Genomic DNA, 24330 nt, shown 5'->3' with positions numbered 1-24330 from the left:
GCCCCCGTGGTCATTAACGTAGTAATTATTTATGAACCTATGAACCTATGAAGTTATGAACTTATGACTATAACAGCAGAAGTCATGATGTCCTTCTACAGTGGATAGAAAAAGAGTACACATCCCTTTTAAAATGTCAGGTTTTAGTGATATAAAAAAATGAGACCACAATAAATCATTTCAAAACTTTTCCCACCATTAATGTGACCTATAACTTGTACAATTCATTTGAAAAACAAACAAATATGTTAGGGAAAAAAATATGAAAAATAAAAAGCATACATTAAGGTAGTTGCATAAGTGTGCACACCCTTAAACTAATACTTTGTTGAAGCACCTTTTGATTTAATTACAGCATTCAGTCTTCTTGGGTAGGAGTCTATCAGCATGGCACATCTTGACTTGGCAATATCTGCCCACTCTTCCTTGCAAAACCGCTCCAAATATGTCAGATTACGAGAGCATCTCTTGTGCACAGGCCTCTTCAGGTCACCCCACAAATTTTCTATTGGATTTAAGTCTGGTCACTGACGGGGCCATTCCAAAACTTTAATTTTCTTCTGGTGAATCCATTCTTTTATTGATTTGGATGCATGCTTTGGGTCATTGTCATGTTAAAAGGTGAAATTCCTCTTCATCTTCAGCTTTCTAGCAGATGCATGAAGGTTTTGGGCCAAAAATGACTGGTATTTGGAACTGTTCATAATTCCCTCCACCTTGACTAAAGCCCAGTTCCAGCTGAAGAAAAGCAACCCCAAAGCATGATACTGCCACCACCATGCTTCACAGTGGGGATGGTGTTCTTTCAGTGATGCAAAGTGTTGTTTTTGCGCTAAATGTACCTTTTGGAATTGTGGCCAAAAAGTTCATCATTGGTCTCATCAGACCATAACACATTTTCCCACATGCTTTTGGGAGACTTTATGCATTGTCTTGCAAATTTTAGCCAGGCCTGGATGTTTTTTCTGTTTAAGAAAAGGCTTCCATCTTGCAACCCTACCCCATAGCCCAGACATATGGAGAATATGGCAGATTGTTGTCACATCTAGTATACAGGAAACCAGAAGAAATGGCCTCTGCAAGTATGGCAGCTGCAAGGACTCAATTCAAACTGATTCCAAAACACAAATAAATCCAGCAGCTGTAGCACAAAGGATACTTTATTTAAATGTAGGATAAACTGCATGTAAAAAATGAGTATAAATCAGACCTGTTTCGGCAAAATAAGAATGCCTTCATCAGTGTAAAGAGAACAAATGCAATACTCATTTATAAAGTACACATATAGAGTCACTTGATTAGTGATTATAGATGCTCGTTAAGACCAGGAGGGAATAATCCACCTAGTTTAATGATCCACTTTTTTTCTTTTCTATTCAGTATGTCATGCCAGCCCATTTTGTTTGATCTATGTGCAGTAATTTTATCAATAATAATCAAATTAAATGAAGCACTTGGATGTACCAAAGTATGTGTTTGTGGTGTTTGATCTCACTAAAATGTTCACCAATTCTGAATTTAACCAGACGGGAGGTTTGTCCCACATAAAAGGATGAACAGTGACATGTAGCAAGATACACAACCCAATCAGATTGGCAGTTGGCATAAAAACCTATGTCAAAAACCTGACTGGTGTTTTACTGCTAAAAGAGGTGAATTTAATGAGTTTGGTACAGTAGGAGCAATGTCCACAAGGGAAACAACCAACTAATTGGTCACCTGAAAAAGTAGTTTGTGATAAAGGCAATTTGGACAGTGAAAAATATTTGTAATGGTTGAAAAGAGAACCCTAATTTCTACCTTTCTTGTAAGTAAAGGCGCATCTAGTTGGTAAAATCGTAGATAAAGTGAAATCAGTCAACAAAATATTCCAATGATGATGAACACTATGAATTAGTGAATTAGTATTATGACCATAAGTGGTCAAAAACCAGATGACTGAATCATCAGCACAATTTTTATCCTTATATTGAAGCAGGTGTGCCCTCTCTAAGCCATCAACATGGTGTGCAGCATTATATATTTTATTTTTTATTTATTTTATTTTACATTTGTTAACCGGGGGTGTCTGACTGAGCCAGCCAAAAGAGCCAAAAGTAGAGGCCCGGGAGAAAAGCCCCACAAAAAAAAATTACAGAGAAATTTAGTTATTTATTTAGTTATTTAGACATAACAATATACACACAAAGAGACAATTTTACATGACATGTTACAAACATGGTAGCGGCACAAATAGAAAAAGTGAAAAATCAAAAAAAAAAAATATTAATAATAAAAATAATTTGTGGTGTTGTTTGAACTGTGAATGTAGGTAGATTACACATAGTACACATACACAGTAGTACATAGGTAGTAGACATACATTGTGTTGTGAGTTGGTGTGAAGAGTAAGATTGAATTATATTAGATTTTGTATAAGATATCCTATGTACATGTTATCCGCTTACCTGGGGCCTGGGGAGCAACTTTGGCACTGCCACTTATGAGTGAATTTGAGCCTGGCTTTGCTCTTGAATTTGACTTTGATGATGTGTTTTGAATGCTAGTAGTTTTAGAGTTCCATTTTTGCCACTCCAACTACTATATAGTGCATCTCCAAAGCTATAGTAGTAGTTGGTGTGATCTTCTAGTGAGCCTTTAGCTGGTTCTGGGAGGCCTTTTGGCTGAGGGAGCATGTACTCAGAGGTTGAGGGGGAGGTACACTTGGCTGAGGCAGTAATAGATAGAGATTGTAGGTTAGGAGCCATTGTAGGTTCAGGCCTTGGGCAAAAAGCCAGTGGAGCTGTCTCAAAGAGTTAGTGCAAATGTCTTCAGCTAAGAGCAATTTGCAGTTATAGCTAGTTTTTGCTTGCTTATCCATTTCCATTTTGCTTAGTTCAGAGTTGGGTAGATTAGTCAGAATGGGAGATGCATAGTTAGCAGAGGCGAAGTTGGGAGCATTGGCTGTTGTTGGTATGTTGGTTTGTTGGTAAGAGTCGGAACCAGTATCGTAGCCCCTATTCTTGAATCTAGTGATGAGATCATGTCTGTAGAAACTGTAAACCTGTTCATCAGAACAGATATGTTTACCACATATAAACTGGGATTTTGGGATGTTAAGACAAATGTGAGGAGGATGAAAGCTGGAGGCGTGGAGGAGTGAGTTATATTGGGGGAATTTACAATGTACCATAGTGGACAAAGTACGATCGATGTTCCTGGTTATGCTAACATCCAAAAACATGATCTTATTTAGATCATAATTGACTGCAGACTCAATACCCCATTTATTCTCATTTAGATAGTTAACAAACTCATGTAGGTATTCAATATCAGACCTCCACACCATCCAGCAATCATCCAAATATGTCCTCCAGATGTCTATTTCATCAAGGTAAAGGTTATGAGAGCGGTCATAGATTATATGTTCCTCAAAGTAGGCCATAAATAAATCAGCATGGATGGGGGCAAATGAAGCACCCATGGCAGTGCCCTTATTTTGAAGATAACATTCACCTTGATAAAAAAAGACATTCTTGGTAAGAATATGTTCACAGAGAATAATAAGAAAAGTGTTGAAACTGGGTGGATATAGTTCTGATAATGTTAACCAATATTCAAGTGCATCAATGCCAGCCCAATGCGAGATGTTAGTATAAAGAGCTTTAACATCAAGAGTGCACAGAAACCAACCTGGTTCCAATTGTGTGTCAGAAATTACCCTTAGAAATTCCGTGGTATCTCGGATACGAGAATGTACCCATTTGAGAAGGGGCTTAAGATATCTGGTTAGATATATAGAGAGAGGTTCAGTTAATGATTTTCTACCTGCAACAATCGGTCTACCAGGAGGGTTGTTAACATCCTTATGAATTTTTGGCAAAAAATATATGTATTGGGGGGTTGGTTCATCCACAGTGAGATGTAAAGTATTTTGACTGATTATACCCTCATCCTTAGCTGAAAGCAAGAATGTATCAATCTTCTTTTTAAATGACTGGGTGGGGTCAATAACCAAATGTGAGTAGTACCTAGCATCCAAGAGTTGTCTTTTAGCCTCCATGTCATATTGTGTCCAATCCTGCACCACAACAGCACCCCCCTTATCGGCCATAAGTATAACTAGTTGATGATTATTAGCCATATTTGAAATCACCTCCATTTCCACCCTGGTTGTATTATTGGGTTTTAGCCTGATTTCATTAGCATGAAAATGCAAATCCTTAAGGATGGATTTCTGAAACAGAGACACAGTATGATGCATTGGTGGCATAAATGTTGAATTATGATATCTGAATTCATGTTCTGAGACACTAGTTTCATTATCATGAAAAAGCAATTTCAAATTTAGTTTTCTACAAAATATCAAGACATCATCCACCAAACTGTCTTCGGACACAAAGAAGCCAGGGATATATGAAAGGACTTTATTCAATACCTTAAGTTCCACATCAGAAAGGGTATAGGAAGAAATATTACAAACATTTATTGTTTCTTGGTGATCAACTGTATCAGGGTCTGCAGATCATCGACCCTGCTTGTGTTTCCTCCTACCCTTCTGCGTTTGGGCCTAAAGGGACAATGTTGCTGGAGCATTTGTTAGCTGGTGAGCCTGTAACACCAGAGGTATTTGGTTCATAGCTGGATGAAGACTCATCCACAATAGACTCAGGACCAGAAGATGATGCCTTTTTAAGAATAGCACATGGGTGTTTCCTCCTAATAGTATTTTGTGATTGCTGTGAAAACCTAACCCATTTGGACATGTCCTTGGTAAATGGGTCCCCACGTTCATAGTCAGACAGGTCCCTGAGGAATTTCTTCCTCTTCCTGTCCTTTAGTTGTTGTTGCAACTGTAATAAATCATTGGTTAAAGTTTTAAAGCCAGAACTGTAACCAGGTTGGCCATCAAATTTATTAAGTTCCTCACCCAATTTAGTGAGTTTAACAATATCAGAATCAATAATACGTTCATAGTGTGCAATCAAAATATGGACAAAGCTCATCGTGGCCTTGTGCTGAGCATCAGCCCATTCATTTAACAAAATCTCATCAGGATTATTTACTAAGGGTTGGGTATAGATCCTTAGACCATGAGGGGTAATGTTCTTAGCCAAATACGCCTTGAATAACTTACAATGCCAGACGTTACTGCTCAATATCTGCAGACTTTTATTATCTAATATACAACCAGTACTTGCCAGAAATTCCTACAGCTCCTTCACTGTTGCTGTAGGTCTCTTGGCGGCCTCCCTGACCAGTTTACATCTTGTCGTTTCATCAATTTTGGAGGAATGTCCACTTTGTGATGACTGTCTTCACTGTGTTCCATGGTATAGCCAATGCTGTAGAAATTTTTTTGTACACTTCTTCTGACTGATACCTTTTAACAATGAGATCTCTTTGATGCTTTGTAAGCTCTCTGCGAACCATGTTTTTTGTTATAGCAGGCAACTGTGTAAATGTCAGAAAAATCCTACTAGGACAGCTGAACTTTATTTAGGGTTAATCAGAGTCTCTTTAATTGATGGCAGGTGTGTACCCAAGAAGACTGAATGTTGTAATTAAATCAAAATGTGCTTCCTGAAATTATTAGTTTAAGGGTGTGCACACTTATGCAACCAGCTTATTGTATGTTTTTTATTTTTTATATTTTTTCCTCTAATAGATTTGTTTGCTTTTCAATTGGATTGTACAGGTTATAGGTCACATTAAAGGTGGGAAAAGTTTTGAAATGATTTATTGTGGTCTCATTTTTTTATATCACAAAAACCTGACATTTTAGCAGGGGTGTGTACACTTTTTATATACACTGTACATAGAGCAGCTGATCATAAAACAACTTGAAAAATCCCAGAGGTACCTACTGAGTAGACTATGGGCTTAAAAACTCTACACTGCTTGAAAAACTGGAAGCACTGTTCCTTTATTCAGTGTCTAATTGACTCCTGAGGGGAGATCAATGCCTTGCCCTCCACCCTTTTAGGGACCCAGTGGTCCATGATCTCTTGTATTTCCATAAGTTGAGTAGTTTCACAAAACACAGAATAAGCCATCTAAATCTTTACCAGCAGATAATAAAACAAATTGGAGAAATAGGTTCATTACACAGCACTGCTCCAACCCCCACTGCAAGGTGAACGGTATGATACATCATTTTCCTTCAAAAACTGAACTGTATAATTGGATGGGTATTCACAAATTCACCCCTGGCTTTACTGGTCTGGCTCGCCTTGAGAGAGGAGATTCAGTCTGGGTGTGGGTCTAGTAAAGCTTAAATGACCACAACTCAGTTGCCTTGTTTTTCCTATGATCCTAATTACCTTGTCTGGGACTAAACCCCACTCCTGCCATTGATCACAATGAATAAACAGCATACAATGAAGATGTCCATTCCCATCAACTCCCTATAGGAATAGTGTGGTACAGCTTGCCTTTGAATCTCTCAGAGACACAAATTATTTCCACAATGTACTGCTCAGGAACAGAGCACGTGGCTAGTTTACATTCATTGCAACCCCTCCCCTCCCATTTGTCACATTTGTATGCAGCAAGAATGCTGTAGTGATAATTGTCAAAACCTTCGCACCACTGTAATGCTGCAGTGGTGTCTGAAGTGTTACCTCATAACACACTGAGAAATTTTGCTTGAAACAAGATTGCACAGTATATTATGTACTCCTGAATCCTACCTCCACCCCATTCTGAAAAGAAAAGCAGATGCAGTGTTAGAAATGAGTATATAGAAATACATTACTTTGCTATAACAAGAACTAACTAAGGAGATGCAATGGAGAGCAGTTTTATAAATTAGTGCACTTAAAGACAATAAATCAAGACAATAATAAAGGAGTACTCAAACGGGGCAAGACCTCCATTACATCTTAAGAATGATACAACATAGATGTCAGAATGACATTTTGTACTTGTTCAGGATTTTTTGAAAAATAAGAATTTATATTGAATGGGGCAGAGTACAAAATACAGTATTCAATCTTAACACACAAAAGCAAAATGTGTGCATGATGAATTAATATCTGTGGAAATGTTCTTGATTCTCGAATTAAACAAAGTTATTTGAAATATAAGAAATGCCACACTGCGAACTTTACTTCACTGAGCATTTCAATGATCTTGTATGAGTGCCAGTTTACATTTCTCATTAACCTGTTCTGAAGTCACTTTGATTAAAAATCAGAAATAGGTACAGTCAACGAGTACAAACCCATAAAGCAAAAACCTAATAAACTGTAGTCATCTGCTTGCTTTATGGGAATCATAAGTGTTCAGTTACTGACCATCTGAAAGGTTATTTGTATGACTCATTATATAGAAAGCCATTCAGCTGTGGAGTGCTTACTGTTTTTTTTTTCTCATTATGAATTCGTCTAGTGGGTCTTATCTGATTTTGAAATATAAAATATAAAAACTAGAAAACAGAAATGGTATTATTGACCTTTGCTGTTTCTACATTGATTAATAATGCTTCCCCCCTTTGCACATAACTATACTTTGGGAAATGCAGCAGGAATAATTATAAAACATACTTTTTCATTTGCAGATTAGTCTGGGTGCAGCAGTCACACGCCTAAGTAACAAGCATCAGTTTCCATCATTTCTACGGACAATGCCAAGTGATACATTTCAATACCCAGTACTAGCTCATTTGGTTACATACTTTAGTTGGACCTGGATAGGGATAATTGCTTCAGATAATGAATATGGTCTTCAGGGTAGTCAGGACTTGAAAATGACACTTAGCCATAGAGGAGTATGTGTTGCTTTCACAGTAATAATTTCAGTAAACTTCTCAAAGAAACAGTTGCTACAGATCACAGATATAATCAGAAAGTCCACTGTGACTGTTATTGTTATCTATGCAACCCGAACCGAGCTGATGCCCTTAATGGCTGAAATTGGCAGTCAAAATATTACAGATAAAACCTGGGTGGCCACGATCAGTTGGATAATCTCTCCTGTTTTCTCCAATAAAGCAGCATGGAAAACACTTGATGGAACATTTGGTCTTGCTGTCCACAGAGGACTGATTCCTGGTTTCAAAGAATTTATTCAGGCACTACACCCTTCCACATTTCCTGATGACATTTTTTTTAAGTCATTTTGGGAGGAAGCCTTTGACTGCTATTGGGCAGCTGAAGATAATTTTATGGAGTCAGGCAACATAAACCAAACACTTTCACTTTGCAAAGGAACAGAAAACATGAAGGACTATGAAGTCTCTAAATTTAATTTATTTGATTTCAGATATGGCTATAATACCTATAAAGCAACACTTGCAATTGCACATGGATTACATGATCTCATTTCCTGTGAAACAAATAGTGGGCCTTTTGCTAATGGAACTTGTGCAAATACTGATCACATAAATCCATGGCAGGTAAGATGCCACATAATCTAATATATGATATGTTTGCTCATTTTATCTTATGGACCAATACAAAATCTAAGACAAAGTCAATTGCTCCTTTCGTTGTTTGACAATTGTTCCAAAACTTGTTAGCTCTCTCTTATTTTATGTGTACAGTAGCGTCACTCAGAACTAGTAGTAATGTTCCTGGGGCTGTCAGACACAATGGTTTAGGTCATGTTACCAAGTTAAATATTGACAATTAGTTTATTTTTTAATTATCTGTATCAGGTTGTTGTGTGTGTTTAATGTATTAATTCTCAGTCTCACCTAATTAACATATTCCCATAATAATTCATGCATTTAAAATATGTCTTTACATTTCATACCTTACATCACATACAGTTCATTGTAAAGTAAAGTGCATATTTAAAATAAATCACTGTTTCTCAGATCTTAGATTAAATGTCTTGTAATTTTTATCTATAACATTTATTCTCTTTTTCTCCAACTCTAGTATGATTTCCTGAGTCATCTGACTTAATTACTTTCTGAATCTAGCTTGTCAACTCAGATATTACAAGAATTTAAATGTGCACACCTCCAGACTCTATATAGAAAATAGTGTAGTGCTAGATGGCCCAGTTAATAGCTGAAAATTGTCTTTAGACCATACTTCATTGCTGGCTAAGAAATGTTAAATAACTAAACAACTAAATAAATAAGTAAATATATTTAAAAATAAAGTGTCTTACAGAATACAATGAAAGCAATCATGTAGCTGTTAGAATCTCCTTGTGTTCTGACTGAAGAGTGCTTCTCAAATCTGGAAATATCACACTAAGTATATTTTTGGCATGTTAACTTTTCATAGTTCTGCACTGTCTTAATTTTTGCTTGACTGAAATATTTATATATTTGCTAGCATTGTTTTCTGTTTTCTCATCTGTTTTGAAAATGGTCCCCCCATTCCTGTGGTGTTCTTAAAGATGGTAAAACTGGTCTAACAGCTTTTTTTGCTATCTGATTGCTTCAAGGCTTGCTGATTTAAAAATAGCCCCTGTTTGTAAATTCCTTCATACCATTGTTAGAATCTCCTTGTGTTCTGACTGAAGAATGCTTCTCAAACAATCTGGAAATATAGCGTTGATAAGTATATTTTTGGCACTTTAACTTTTCAGAGTTCTGCACTGTCTTAATTTTTACTTGACTGAATTATTTATATATTTGCTGGCATTATTTTCTGTTTTCTGATCTATTCTGAAACTGGTTCCCCCTATTCCTGTGGTGTTCTTAAAGTTAGTAAAATTGGTCTAACAACTTTTGGGTTATCAGATTGTTTCAAGGCTTGCTGATTTAAAAATAGTCCCTGTTTGTAAATTCCTGCATAGCATTGTTAGAATCTCGTTGTGTTCTGACTGAAGAGTGCTTCTTAAACAATCTGGATATACAGCGCTGATAAGTACATTTTTTGGTACTTTAACTTTTCAGAGTTCTGCACTGTCTTAATTTTTGCTTGACTGATTTATTTATATATTTGCTGACACTGTTTTCTATTCTCTGATCTGTTCTGAAACTGGTTTTCTCCCTCCCACCTACCCTATTCCTGTGGTGTTGTTACTCCCACCCACCCTGTTCCTGTGGTGTTGTTATAGTTGGTGGCTTTGCAGTTGCCTGCCCTTACTGTAAATTTGATCTGGGACACTCCTTCCAGTCTGGTGCTCATTCTACCTAATACAGAGAGAACATTTGAGAAGGCCAACCCACTTAGGTTCTTAACCTTGAATTATCTTCTGCTCCTCCTTTCTCTCTTTGCACTTTAATAAAAAAATAAATCTAAGCTTGTTTCTTGTTTCCTGCCTTTCCTGTAGCTAATCTAGTCCAGATACAGATTTGCTGTATACAGGACTGTTGATAAGCTTCTGAGCCCCCCCAAGCCTTTCTGTGTTGGAGGGAAGCCTTCTAGCTTATCAGTGGTAGTGGTAAGCACTAGGTAACCTATCTACCACAAGAAGAGTGGTTTCTGGCCCAGAAATTGTAGTTTCTTGGTCGTTTGGGTAGTATTTCCATCACTTTCAACTTTCTGGTTTAAAAGTCCACATCTGCACATGTTTTTCACCTTTCATGTAAATAGTCTAGTCCAGATACATATTTGCTGTGTCCAGGACTGTTTATAAACTTCTGAGCCCCCCAAGCCTTTCTGTGTTGGAGGGAAGCCTTCCAGCTTATCAGTGGGAGTGGTAAGCACTAGGTAGCTTATCTACCACAAGAGGACTGGGTTTTGGCCCAGAAATTGTAGCTTATTGGCTGTTTAGGCAGTTTTTCCATCTCTTTCAACTTTCTGGTTTAAAAGCCTGCATTTGCATTTGTTTTCTGCCTTCCCTGTAACTAGTCTAGTCCAGATACAGATTTGCTGTATCCAGGACTGTTTGTAAGCTTCTGAGCAGTGCCAAAATCTGCTCTTCAATTTTTCTCTTATATCTGCTAGTTGTCTCCTCTCCTTCACTTTTGCTAACTTATAAGTTTAGCACTTTACCAAGCTTCTTGTAGCAATTATTGTAGGACACAAAATTGCTACCAGCACTAAACGTTCTATCAGAAAACAGCTCCAGTACTTATTATTAATGTCCCCCCACCAGGCATGTTTAAAGGTCAGTTCCCTGTGCTTTCTCCTATTAACCTGGTGAACTTGGGCATCCTGATGCAATGTAGAAACTGCCTCATGTACACTGACAACCCTTTCCTCCTATTTCCCAGCACTCAAACTTGTTAGAGATGCACTTATATATCCAAATTGGAAGCCGCACACTCTCCAGCCAAGCTGGGAATAGCTGATCAAGAGGAGAAGGTCAACACTTGCACCACACCACATGGAACACACAGCCCTCCAGAACACACACCAGTATTGCCTTCACATAAAAACACAAACCACACACCCACCTTCACGGAGGCTCTCAATAAAATTCTACCCAAACAGCAGAGACCTCCCAGGCAGAAACACACTCGACCACCACAACACAACACTAATCAGGAGACACATATCTCTCTTAAACAGTGTGCCACTCAACCAAAGCCCCTAAGGCAAAACAGCATGCCTGACACACTAGTAATAGGTGACTTAATAGTGAGGCACACTAATGTCCCACTCACTAGGTTGAATAAGGAAAAAGTTACAGTCAGCTGCCTGTCAGGTGTCAGGATCCTCAGGTCTCTCAACAACAGGTACAAATATGACTCTGTCATTGTACATGTCGGTCTGAATGACCTGAGACATACCTCCCTGGACTACATGAAAAGAGACATGGAGGAGCTCTTGGATTATGTAGCCCAGGTGGGTATGACCCTAGCCATGAGCATCAACCTATCATCACCCAGAATTATACCATAGTACAAGTAGAAAATGATTGATTTCAACAATTGACTACGTTTCTGGTGTCATTATAAGGGGATCCAGTATCTGTCTGCCTGGGATGACATGACTGACAGACCTTGATGCTTTGCTAGAGATGGCCTGCATCTGTCACCCCTGGGCTTCTGGCTACTGGACAAGGCTCTTTCCACCCCTATAGTGCCTTTTTTAGATGGTATTCCAAAGACCAAATTACCACTGTAACAGCTACAAACAAATTCAATCCGAGGGTCATGCTGCTCAATGCTAGAAGTCTACATTTCAAAATGCACTCACTCAAAGCACTCCTTAAAATGGAGAACATCGACATTTGTGTTGTAACAGAGACCTGGTTCAAGGCAGCAGAAAGCACCCCTGCAATACCAGGCTATAACTCATTTCACACTTTTCGGCCCCAGAACTTGGACCAAAGCTCCAAAAGTGGTGGTGTTTCCATAATGATAAAGGATGTGCACACCTCCAGACTGGTAGCCCAACATAACTCATCTGAGATAATTCAGGAGCAACTAACATTGGGTAAGACAGCGATTCAGGTCATAGCCTGCTATAGGTCCCCAACCATGTCCCAAGACTCACACTCCACATTCCTAAGCACCCTGGAGAATATTAGGGTCTAACCTAACAATCTCATACTGGGCAACCTCAACTACCTCTCATTAAGTGGGAAAACTACTCATGTTCCAATACACTTGCCCAACATTTCCCAGAATTCATTAATTCCAATGCCCTGGACCAGCTCGTTCTTACCCCCACTAGAGGTAGCAACATCCTTGACCTGGCCATTATTAACATGGGTGGCCATTGCTCTACACCAATAGTCAACTCCTCCCTGGTTAGATCCGACCACAAACTAATCACCTTAAAAATCCACACCCCCCCCCCCTGCAAAGGTTACCACCATGAAAAACTTCTCCAAAGCTAACTTTGGGCTCCTAAAAACAGAGGTGGCTAACTTCGCGGCACCCATACAAATGGAGAATAGTTGAATGACCACTGAATTATACACCAATGCCCTATACAAAAATGTACACAAATGCATGGATCTCGCCATACCCAATAGAACCAAGACACTCTCATCCAAAATAAGGTAGTCAATCTGGTACTCCCCTGCCATAAACAATCTCTACAGCAGAAGGAGGAAACTGATGCAGAATAAGGTGAAGTCCCAAGAATGGAAAAACTCCCTTATAAGCCTCAACAAAAATTTGAGATGCCTCATCAAATCTTCTTAAGCTAGCTATGAAAACAGAATTGCAACAGATTGTAAAGACAACAACAAGGCCTTCTATAGTTATGTAAAGAATCTCCAGGCAATACCCAGATTTGCACTGAGCTACTGCACAATGGTACCTCCTATACCGACCCAACAGATATTGCCAATATACTGGCTGACAGATTCAGTGCCAACTTTACCCCCCAAAGTACCAATCACAATACCAGTAGATTGCCAGGCACCCAGTATTATTGCTGCACAGGTTAAAACAGCACTGTTCAAAGCCAAGAATACAGCTTCTGTGGGACTTAACAATATCCTTGGCTGTGTTCTACATGAACTACAGAGTGAACTAGCATCCCACATGTATGCCCTGTTCAATCACAGCCTCACCTAAGGCTTTGTCCCTACTTAATGATGCACTGCTACAGTCATCCCTCTCCGCAAAGGAGGAGCGACTACAGACCCTGGGAACTATTGCCCCATTAGCCTGACAAGTCTGATATGCAGAGCTATGGAACATATCATCATGGACCTAATAAACAAGGATATAGGGAATCTCGAAACTCTGGATCCTACACAGTTTGATTTTGTGAAGGGTAGACCATGCCTGCTCAACTGGGTCGACTTCTTTGTGTCAGTCACCAGAGCTGTGAATGAAGGCAAGGTGACTCATACAGCCCACCTTGATCTGGCAAAGGCCTTTGATACCATTCCCCCACTCAGGAATCATAGAAAAACTCACTAAGCTAGGCATCAACCCCTATATCACTAGGTGGGTTGCAAACTGGCTCACAAATAGAACCTACAATGTGAAAGTAGCTGACACCAAGTCAGACTGCTGACCAGTCACGAATGGAGTCTCACAGGATTCGGTCCTGTGTCTTCTCCTGTTTGGTATCTACTTCTCTGAAGTCCAGGCCAACATGAAGGGACTCTGGCTGACAATGTTCACAGATGATTGCAAGTTGGGAGCTATTATTAACTCCCCAAGTGATGCTGACATCCTACAGAAAGGCATCACTGAGACCAACGACTGGTGTCAGAACCATGGCCTTAAGCTCAATGCCAAAAAATGTATCATCATCCCCCTTGGGACAAACCCGGTTCCCTTGAATTACCACATCGATGGTAGTCCACTGAACACAGAAGGCGTTATAAGAGATCTGGAAACACAGGTTGACAGCAACCTCTCTTTTGACCACCACATTGCCACTGTGGTCAGAAAGTCCTTCTGTGTGGCACATCTCAAAACTAAGGGTTTTGCATCCAGGAAGACATAGGTCATTGTCTCCCTCTAATCTTCCCTCATTAGGCTAATCATCGAGTACAATGCCCCATTTGGCATGTACCTCACTAGACACCTACAATGACTGGAGAGACTGCAAAAGTACCTCACAAAGAGTATACTAGGCCTTAAACACATGTCCTATATGGACAGATTCAAAAACTCCAACTATTCTCTGTCTCATATCGCCTACTTAGAGGCAATCTCTGCTTGACTTACAAAGCCATGTCTGACCCAGCTCTGTTAGAAATGCTACTTCTAAAGAAATCCCAATCTCTCCACACCACATGCTCTAGTGACCTCACTCTCATTACCACAATCAACAGAACAAGCTGGAGGGACAGGTTTATAACCCAGAGACTGCCCATGCTATGCAATAGACTTCCCATACATGTCAAGCAGAGCACCTCACTGGCCCTCTCCAAGATAAATCTTGATGAGTGGATGGGAAATAGAAAATTCACCCTGGGGATCACTCTAGTTTCTCTACTTGACAGAGGCATTGGGAACTAAGGTCAGGTGGCACGATGCCAGGGTAATCCTATGGGCTAGGTTTGTAAAGGCTCCAGGGCCATTAGCCTAGTACACACCTATGAACCTATTAAGTATTTTCGGGATAAAGTCTGCCTAGTCATAACTCAAAAATATAGTCTGGGCACAGACAGATTTGTCCAAATACACTTTGAGGATCCTGTGGAGTTGGCAGGTAGGAAGTTAGGGATGGGAGGGTTATAAATAAAGGTATTAAGAGTTACATAATTATTAAAAGACAAGTCTGGGAGAAGAAAGGATTAAGGTGGAGAGAGTAAGGAAGGCGGAAGTGAGGTCGTATGGGTAGGCTTTTGCTGATTAAAAATTTCTGAACAAGTGGGAAATCAGTCTTTTGGTGTGGGGTTTTATTTATTGATTCAGGTTCCACATCCAAGCAACCAGGGAAGTGAAGCCTACTCATTTGGTAGCCATGTAGAAGTAGGTTAGAAGCTTGAATTAGGCAGTGAGAAAGGGAGGCCTTCTTCGTTTTTTTTTTTTTTTTCTCTTGCTCTCTCTCCATGATCCCAGACATTTTGAGGTAGAGAGAAATGGGAAACATAGGTTCTGATAGCTGGTTGATGGCAGGCTGTGAGTGAGGTTGGATGTGTTTTATTGTTTGGGTGCCATAGCAACAGTTCATGGTTTTAGGTAAATCGGGTAATGGCGGTGCTTCTTTTATAAAATGGAGTGGAAAGTTATATAGTGTTCTTGTCAGGTGATGTTTTGGTGATTTTTTGTGGAATGTGTAGCTGGTTAGGTTGCTGTGGCATATCAGGTTGGAGGCCAGATGTTCTATTGCTTTATGTGTTGCAGGGCTTGATTCTAAAAAAGAAGGGAGGATAGCCTGGTTGATTGCAGCGTGAAGCAGATGTGCTTGTTCGCTGAGTTGTGGGAAGTTGGGAGGGTTACAGTTCTGTCTTTCTCTTCTAGCAGGTTTGTCTAACATGGCATATCACACGAGCAGTAATGTGCAAGCTGGGGGAGGGGAACAGGTGAGGAATGTTTTTTTCTCTTGTATAGTAGCACATTTATATGATTAAAAAACACAACAGAAATTGAGAGTATGGGATGGGGTGGACATTGTTGCAGCATTGGTGAGTGTGTTTCTGGTACCATAATTCTCAACTGTTCAGGTTTCACAGCTTATCCAAATTTTGCTTCAGTTCCATTTGTGATAAAAGTGGGTTTCAGACATTGTATCTTTCAGAAAATGCAGGATAGCATGCAACCATCAATTCCAACAATGTTTAAAATCAGTTGCTATTTTGGCCCTTTGTCTATATCCAGCATGTCCACATTTTGCCTTAATTCTGTTGCTAATACAATATGTGGTTGCTAGCAAGACAGTGGGGTTTGAAATCACTACATAGTAACACACATTTGGGTTTTAGACTATATAGCCTTCAAAAATGGATGATAACACAGAGTCATTGACTCCAGATATATTTAAAACTGGTCTCTGTTTTGGCCTTTGTCCCCCATTGATTTTGTATTTATCCAGATGAAGTACTAAGACATCGAGAGGTATGCCTGGCGTATGCAAGGGCCAATGAGGCTTAGCTCAGAAATGAGACAAACAACATGAGAATCAGTTGAGTTTCCAGAGTGTATATTTCTTTTATTCTAAGTAGTCCTTGAATTTTAGGCAAGGCATGCTATATTGACAGTTTACTGTCATCATATTTCTTAAATTAAGCTGGTTTGGTATATCAAACTGTTTGATATATAAACCAGAAACCACAAAACTAGAACAGAGACAGAGTGAAAAACAAAAAAACAAAAAACTTTGTGCAGGAACCAGCCGAAACATTTAAATATTCCATGGGACTTTCAAAACTCAATACCTTAATAAAAATAAACCAAACATGAATATATTCCACAACAACAACAATTCAGTTAAGCTCGTTCCTGCACTGAGTTTTTTGTTTTTTGATATATAAACCATATCTATCTATATATATATATATATATATATATATATATATATATATATATATATATATGTATACACATACATATATCCACACATATGTACGTATGTATACATATACACACACACATACATATATATATATATATATATATGTATGTATGTGTGTGTGTGTGTGTGTGTATGTATGTATCTCTATCCATCTTTCCTCAACCCCTTCTCTCATTTTTGCACATGGGGTCGCAGTGTCACTTCAACAGTGAGAATCATCTTGAGCCAAGGTTTAAACTTCCAGGTGGCTAGACTGCCACAGAAGTTCATCCCTACCACTCACTCACATACACACTCGCTTCTAGGGCCAATTTAGAGTGTCCAATCCACCTGCTGCATGTCTTTGTAGTGTAGGAAGAAACCAGAGCATCTAGAGGAAACCCACGTGACTACACACACACATATATCTATATATCTATATATCTATATCTATATAAATATATACATATATATAAATATATATATATATATATATATATATATATATAAAACGTTACTATCAAAAGAATGAAAATCACAACTGCGAACGGTGATTTCCGCGATGCATATCGTCGACTCATACATATTAAGTAGGTTATAAGGTTGACGCAACAAGATCAACAAGGTTCTGACAATCTTAATGTTAGCAACTCCTATTGCCAATCATGCTTTGAGTCCCTACCTTCTATACGTCCTTCTGAATGGACGTACACATGAACTTCGACATAACGACTGTTGCTCCTGCCATGTTCAAGGAGGAGGCTGTCGTGCAACTGAATGTCAATATAAATGGGCTCCCTTCAGAATCCTGAAATCCTAAAACCTCGAAATTCATAAGGTCAGGATCATATGATCGAAGTTTTAGAATGTCGAAATTCTGAACGGAGATCTGAATACAGAGGAATGAGAGATTTCCCATTTCCTCACTGTAGTCCAATCTCGGAGTTGGTATATTTAAGTAGCAGGGCTGTGTGAGATGCAGGGGGCTTGCCCCCTGCATAAATGTTTAAACAGTTACAATTACAATACAATTATATTTTTTATGTGGGTGAATACTTCCAACAAATAAAGGGGGTATCCATGGGGGCCAACTGTGCACCAACTTATGCAGATATCATCATGGCTGTATGGGAAAAGAAATTTGTCCACAAAAGTGGTTATGAAAAAAATTGGATACATTATTCCAGGTTTTTGGATGATATTTGCATTTTTTGGGTTGGCCCAGTGGAGACTATTAAAGAATTTATTACTTATATTGGGGGTACAACGACCTTTTTAAAATTTACTTACAAGATATCTGAGGCACATGTCAACTATTTGGATGTAACGCTAACTAAAGATAAAACAGGGTTTACTTCCACAGTTTACAGGAAGCCGACCTTTTCTATTAGTTATTTGCATTTCTCTAGTTCACACCCTGTGTTTCAAAAGAGAGGTATTGTTAAGGGACAGTTCGTTAGGGCCTCCCATATGACCTCACAGGATCTGTTATTTAACACTGAGTGTGAAAAGTTGTCTAAGATGTTTTTGGAGAGGGGATACCCTAGACACATGATAGATTCTGTTAAGGAAGAAGTGTTAAAAGGGAGACCTACTAGATTTAAGCCCATTTTGGGGGAAGGCCTTTTGAACAATGTGCAGGGTAACAACCAGACAGACCTTTACAGTAATCAGTTATTGTACATCACTGATTTTAGTGGTAATATTGGTAATATTAGTAGGATTATAAACAATGAATTCAAGTCCTTTCAGGAATTAACGGACCTTGGTAGATTCAAGAATATTACTTTTAAAACTGTATATAGGAAAGGTCTTAACATTAAAAGAATTTTGGAGCAGGATAGTAAACCATTCTATCAGGAAAGTCCAAGTATAGGGACTTACAAGTGTGGACGGTGTTCACAGTGTAAATACATTTTTAATAAAGAATTTGTGTATTTGGAAAGTAGAAGTAGGAGGATAGTTTCCAAAAAATTCTACAATTGTTCATCCTACGGGGTTGTCTATTTAGCGGTGTGCCAAGCATGCCAGGCATTTTATGTAGGGAAGACCAAAAGGCAACTCCGTAGAAGGATATATGAGCATTATTATGACATGAAAAAATGTGACACCAATAATGCACTTTATAAGCACCTTACTACATGTTCTGGAGGAATTTTTTCCTTCTTTGTATTGGATTCTGTTTTCAAAGAAGCCAGAGGTGGACCCTGGGAGGTAATGTTGTCCCCTAGGGAAACATACTGGCAAATCTTGTTAGAATCTTATAGATTTCCTGGGATCAATGATTCTGTGTCCATCATTCTATATTTAAAACTTAAATCTGACAGAATTTGAAATGTATATTTCTAAATATTATACTCAGACCTGGTATGCAACATTATTAATGTTTTTAACATTTATATATGTACAACTTCTATACATTGTGTTTTGTGGTTGGTTTTAAAATCAGTTTATGTAATGATGCAAATGAGTAGGATTTTATGATATTTATTCTGTGCCTTTAAATGTGTTGAAATTATTTAATTGGAGTTAAGTGTTTAATTAACCTAGTATTTAAATTGGTGTAATTCATTGTGTCTTTGTCTGACGAAGTCATATGCTTGACGAAAACGTTTGGAAATTGTGTGGCGTTAATAAATTATTCTTGTGGATTTGAGTATTGAGCCTTTATTGTAAGCTGTTTGTGGGACGTTTCCACTAATTCCTCAGGTGGAGTTTGCCTGGACCGTCTTTCTATTTGGAATGTTTAAACAGTTGTTTTTTTTTTTTTTTTATTTTGGATTTGTTTCAGAATTTCGATATTCCGAAACATTGATGATATGGTCTCAATCATATGACATTCGATGTTTCGGAATTTCGAGATTCTGAAGTGAATACATACATATATATATATATATATACATACATATATATATATATATATATATATATATATATATATATATATATATATATATATATATGGGATCCGTGCAGATGTTCGAAGTTTCACTTCTTCGAACCCACTTCATCGAGTCCACTTGTTCAAAGTAAAGCGCGGAATGGGAATATTCCTTTTTCCCCACTGTAGTGCGATCTCGGAGTTGGTATATTTAAGTATGGAGGTGTGGTGGCACAAGGGGGGCTTGCCCCCCTGCAAAAACATGTTTTAGTGTTTTTTTTTTTTGGGTTGCCTGGGTATGTAGACTTCAGCAAAGGTGCACTTTTGTTGAAGTGAACTTTCGCTGAAGTGTGGGTCTCCTGCTCTATTTCGAAGAAGTGTTCTTTTGATGTAGAGCAGTAGACCCATATATATATATATATATATATATATATATATATATATATATATATATAGGCCTACTTCAGAATGCCAACCGTTCAGAATGCCGACTTTAATATGGCTGACACCATATGATCGACATTCCGAAAGACCGACATCCTGAAATAGCACCATTCACCTACCTGTAAACACAGTAAAACTGTGTTATGCAGCGGGACAAGCCCCCCTGCACCCCCCACACCCCCTGCTACTTAAATGTTCTCACTCCGAGATCGCACTACAATGCAGAAAAGGGGAAACTCCCAGTCCTGCACTGTAGCGGGATCTCTGCTATCATTTGTCAGCCTTTCAAATGTTCACTCATATGGTGTCGGCCTAATGAGTTTCGAACATATGAAAGTTTGAACAAATGAAGGGATCTCATATATATATATATATATATATATATATATATATATATTATATATATCTATATAAACCTGCTTGTTACATATACAAAAGTCATAAAAAAATAAGTAAAATAAAATATATAACAATCCTAATCAGATAAAGTAGAGGATAGCTACAGTGGAAAGGGATAGGTATTAAGGATCTTACAGTACAATGAATAAAGGAATAATAGATGGGGGTGATGCCTTTGGATGGATTTTATGTTGGAATGCACGTGAGGTTGGTAGTGATTGGTTGCTTTAGGTATGTTATAGTGGTTAACCTGGGAATACTTCCAAAATAATAGAAGATAGACTATAGTAATAATAATGACTGGTGATAGTGAGGCAGGAGTTTAGGGAGAGGTGGAAGGAGGGGGAGTAGGATATTGAGGCTGTATTACTATTTTCTTGTGTTTACTATTTTAGATGGAAGTGACCTCATTAAATGAATGTTGGGCTTGGATAGTGGCACAGGTGGAAGAATTATTCAAGGATGCAGAGAGGCCAGTGCAACAACTCCATTAGGAGAAGCAGGTTGTCAGTTGAGAGGCTGGAGGAAGTTGAGGGAGACAAATTATCAGGCGACTACTTGTGCAGTGGCAGGGAAGACAGCCCATGGAGTTCTCTTGATGGAGCCTCAAATATCTGCTGGTAATGTTAATACTGTACAACCTGTATTACTGGGATGTAATGCCAAAGTAGAGAGGATAGGTAAATTGTTAAATAGCATGAAAGGACGAGATTGTAGTAGACTGCATAGGTTCATAGGTTCATAGGTTGGTACTAGGCTATCAAGGACCTCTTGAGGTTGAGGAGGTGGTATAAAAGGTTAGGAAACAGGTAGGGGCATTGGAGTCCACCGGGGTGCAGTAGGCAGACCCAATGAGAAAGGAGGTGAAGTGTCAGGCGTCTCCAACAGGGTAGGAAATGATGAGCTAGATTTTTGCCCAGGCAAATGGATTCCCACTCAATCCTTTCTTTCAGGTGGTTCTGTGCTTTTTTTTTATTATCCCACATATCACTTAGATGTCAAAGAAGAGGTTTGTAGAGGGGATTACATGGATGTGTTTGATGCAACTGATGCTGATGGCAAAGGTTAGTAGAGGCAGATATGCCAGGGACAAAAGAATAGTTGAGAACTTTAGTGGCTTTGGGGAGGAAAAAACTAGGAAAGGTTATGGCCAGGACCTGGGATATTTGGACCCTGGGTTTTGTGGACTATACAACATTAATTCTGGAGAAGAATGTTTTGCAGGCTTTGCTGTTTTTGGCCTATTTTCTTACCATTATGGTGGCTCAGAGGTTGCAGCCAGGTAATGCGTAGATGTGGCATGATTATTGTTTTAGGAAGCCCAGAGTTAGCAAAGGAAGTCATACATAGATTTCCACAGGGTTTTTCCATTAAATCTGCTGTTTGGAGGTGTAATAAAGTGTGTAAGAATTTGCGATCTAAGGAGGGGGAGGAAGACATATTACAGGCATGAAGAATTTAATATAAAAAAGAAGTTGCATCAGGCTGGGTCTTAGTCCCATTTGAAGAGCTGCCTTTTCAGCTTTATAGAGTGTCCCCATGGGGTCTTGTACCTAAGAAGAGGCAAGGTGAATTTTGACTGATTCGCCATTTATCATTTCATGAAGGGGAATCTGTTAATGATCACATTGCCAGGACTGATGTTCAGGTGCAATATGAGTCTCTTGATGATGAAGTCAGGCTTATTATGGAATTTGAAGACCTCCTGGTTAGTGAAACTTGATGCTGAAGCAGTGTTTTGTTGCCAGTTAGGTCAGATGATTGGCCATTGTTGGCTATGTTTATTAATGGCAAGTTTTATTTTGATAAGGCCATGCCAATGGGTTGTGCTGTTGCATGCTCTACACCTGAGAAATTTAGTTTGTTGCTGGAGTGTATATAGCAGCAGGGAGTTTTTGACCAGAGAGAAATTCATTATCTAGATGATTTTTTTTTGTTCATTGATGTAAGGGAAGGAGCCTTACAAGGTTTATCCAGTGTTCCCCTGGCAGCTGACAGATTGGACGGTCAGAGGACATACTTGAACATTCTGGGTTTAACTTTAGATGTAGAGTGGTATTTTTTGTTTACTCAGGACAAATTGTAGACATTGCATTATAAGATTGATTGGATACAATTGTAACAGAAGTTCAAGATTAAGGATTGGAATTGTTAGGACTTTTTAACTTTGCTTGCAGAGCGATTAGACCAGGTAGGATGTTTTGTAGATTGGTTGCCAACATGTTAAGAGGGGGCAGGAGTAAGCATTACTGAGTGCGATTTATGAAAGTGGTTAAGGGAAATTTGAGCTTATGGGCACTGTTAAATAAAATAAGATATCAATACACAGGAGGTTCAGGTTAAAAAGTTTACTAGTGTACACCAGGAGGCAAAAAACGTACAAGTACAGAATTTTGTCTGACATGAAACAGGAAGCACACAATTTTATATAGGTTTAACATTTAAGCTATGCCCACCTTACTGATGTGGTATGTCACAGGGCATCTACATCACTTTTAGCTTACAGTCTGTTATTCATAAAGCTGCTGATGCTGTATATTTAAAAAAACTTTTCCTCTAGATACAATACGGCCTTGCTATCCAGCTGGTCAGACATAATGTCTTTCTGTAAAGTTACTTCTTCAAGGTTTCATATCAGTTCGAATAGAATAGCAGATTCAGTCTTTTAATAAACGTCTTTGTTCTCTGTTACACTTTCCCACACAGCTGCGTGCTATCTCAGTAATACATATAGAAGGCCAAATCATTCCAACAGGAAAGAGCAGAAGATTTCATTATTTCACACATTTAATTTCCTGACCCAGCAGATAATCACTTGTAAAAAGCATAAACATTAAAACTTGCTAAGCTAGCATTCTGCCAGGGTCAAAGATCAGCTTTGCTTCAAGCCACACTGTAGTTTCAAAACTACTTACATTTACACATGAATTAATCCCTACTGTTATATGATTAATAGAATAAAATGCATTATATACTACTTTGCTTTTAAACTAGCATTTCTCATATATTCAAATACACATTTTTCTAACATTTCCCCCCCTATTAATACTTTTTATTCTATTTTGAAGTATGCATAGTGTCATTTCATCTCCTAACCTTTTCCACTTAGGATTTTCAGCTAGGTGAGTCATTCAATCTATACTTCAGAAAAAATGTTATCTGAGATCAATCTTTCAATCTCAGTATCTTGGTACAAAGTTTCAGTAACAGATACATCAATAAAATCTTTGATTAATCTTTTCATGCAAGGAATTCCACAGCAAACACATGCTCCTATTAGGAGTATACCCACACAAATGGCAATCAGAATATTCATTAGGATGGAACCCCACCCCCAAATAGATTCTGGAAAAAGTCCGTCAGTGGGTTTGGGTCTGGTTCAGTCATGGCTGATACTTGCTGAATTACCTCTAGGTGGTTATTGATCTCATGTCAATTGTCAGGAATATAAGCACAGCATTCTTCTTTGATAAGTGCGCACGTACCACCTCTCGCCGCTAGGGTGAAGTCAAGAGCCATCCGATTTTGTAGCACAACAGTTCTCATTGCATTCAGTTCATCAGTCACCAGTTCTAGGGCAGAAAAAGTTGCATTACTCATTACTTCGAGAAGTTTCGACAACTTCCTCAACTCCCAGATCAATTTGACTGCTCCATAGGCTGGGAATATTCCTGCCCAGGATATAACACTGTCACTCACGTCCATATGAGTCAATTCGCTTTTGCCTTTTACTGAATAGTGGTCTTTCCAGCCAGCTTCGATCTTTCCAACTGGATTCACAGGTTTTTCAACTGGACCTTCGGGCTTTCGGGCTGCTTCTCTCACGTTTCGTATCTTACCCAAAGGTAATTCTGCAGT

General features: G+C 38.6%; 1 protein-coding gene across 1 annotated transcript in view; it reads left to right on the top strand.

The window, feature by feature from the left end:
* The first annotated feature begins 4560 nt into the window (after window positions 1–4560).
* LOC122801263 overlaps window positions 4561–24330 on the top strand; it is a 196166-nt gene continuing 176396 nt past the window's right edge. The window contains exons 1-2 of the mRNA XM_044070814.1: window positions 4561–4605; window positions 7541–8377. Of these exons, the coding sequence (XP_043926749.1) occupies window positions 4561–4605; window positions 7541–8377 (882 nt within the window). The remainder of the gene's footprint in view (window positions 4606–7540; window positions 8378–24330) is intronic.

This window comes from Protopterus annectens, chromosome 4.part1 (assembly GCF_019279795.1).
Source record: "Protopterus annectens isolate FY-2018-M chromosome 4.part1, PAN1.0, whole genome shotgun sequence".
In the NCBI taxonomy this organism is placed as follows: domain Eukaryota; kingdom Metazoa; phylum Chordata; order Ceratodontiformes; family Protopteridae; genus Protopterus; species Protopterus annectens.
This window is presented reverse-complemented; position numbering and strand designations above follow the sequence as displayed.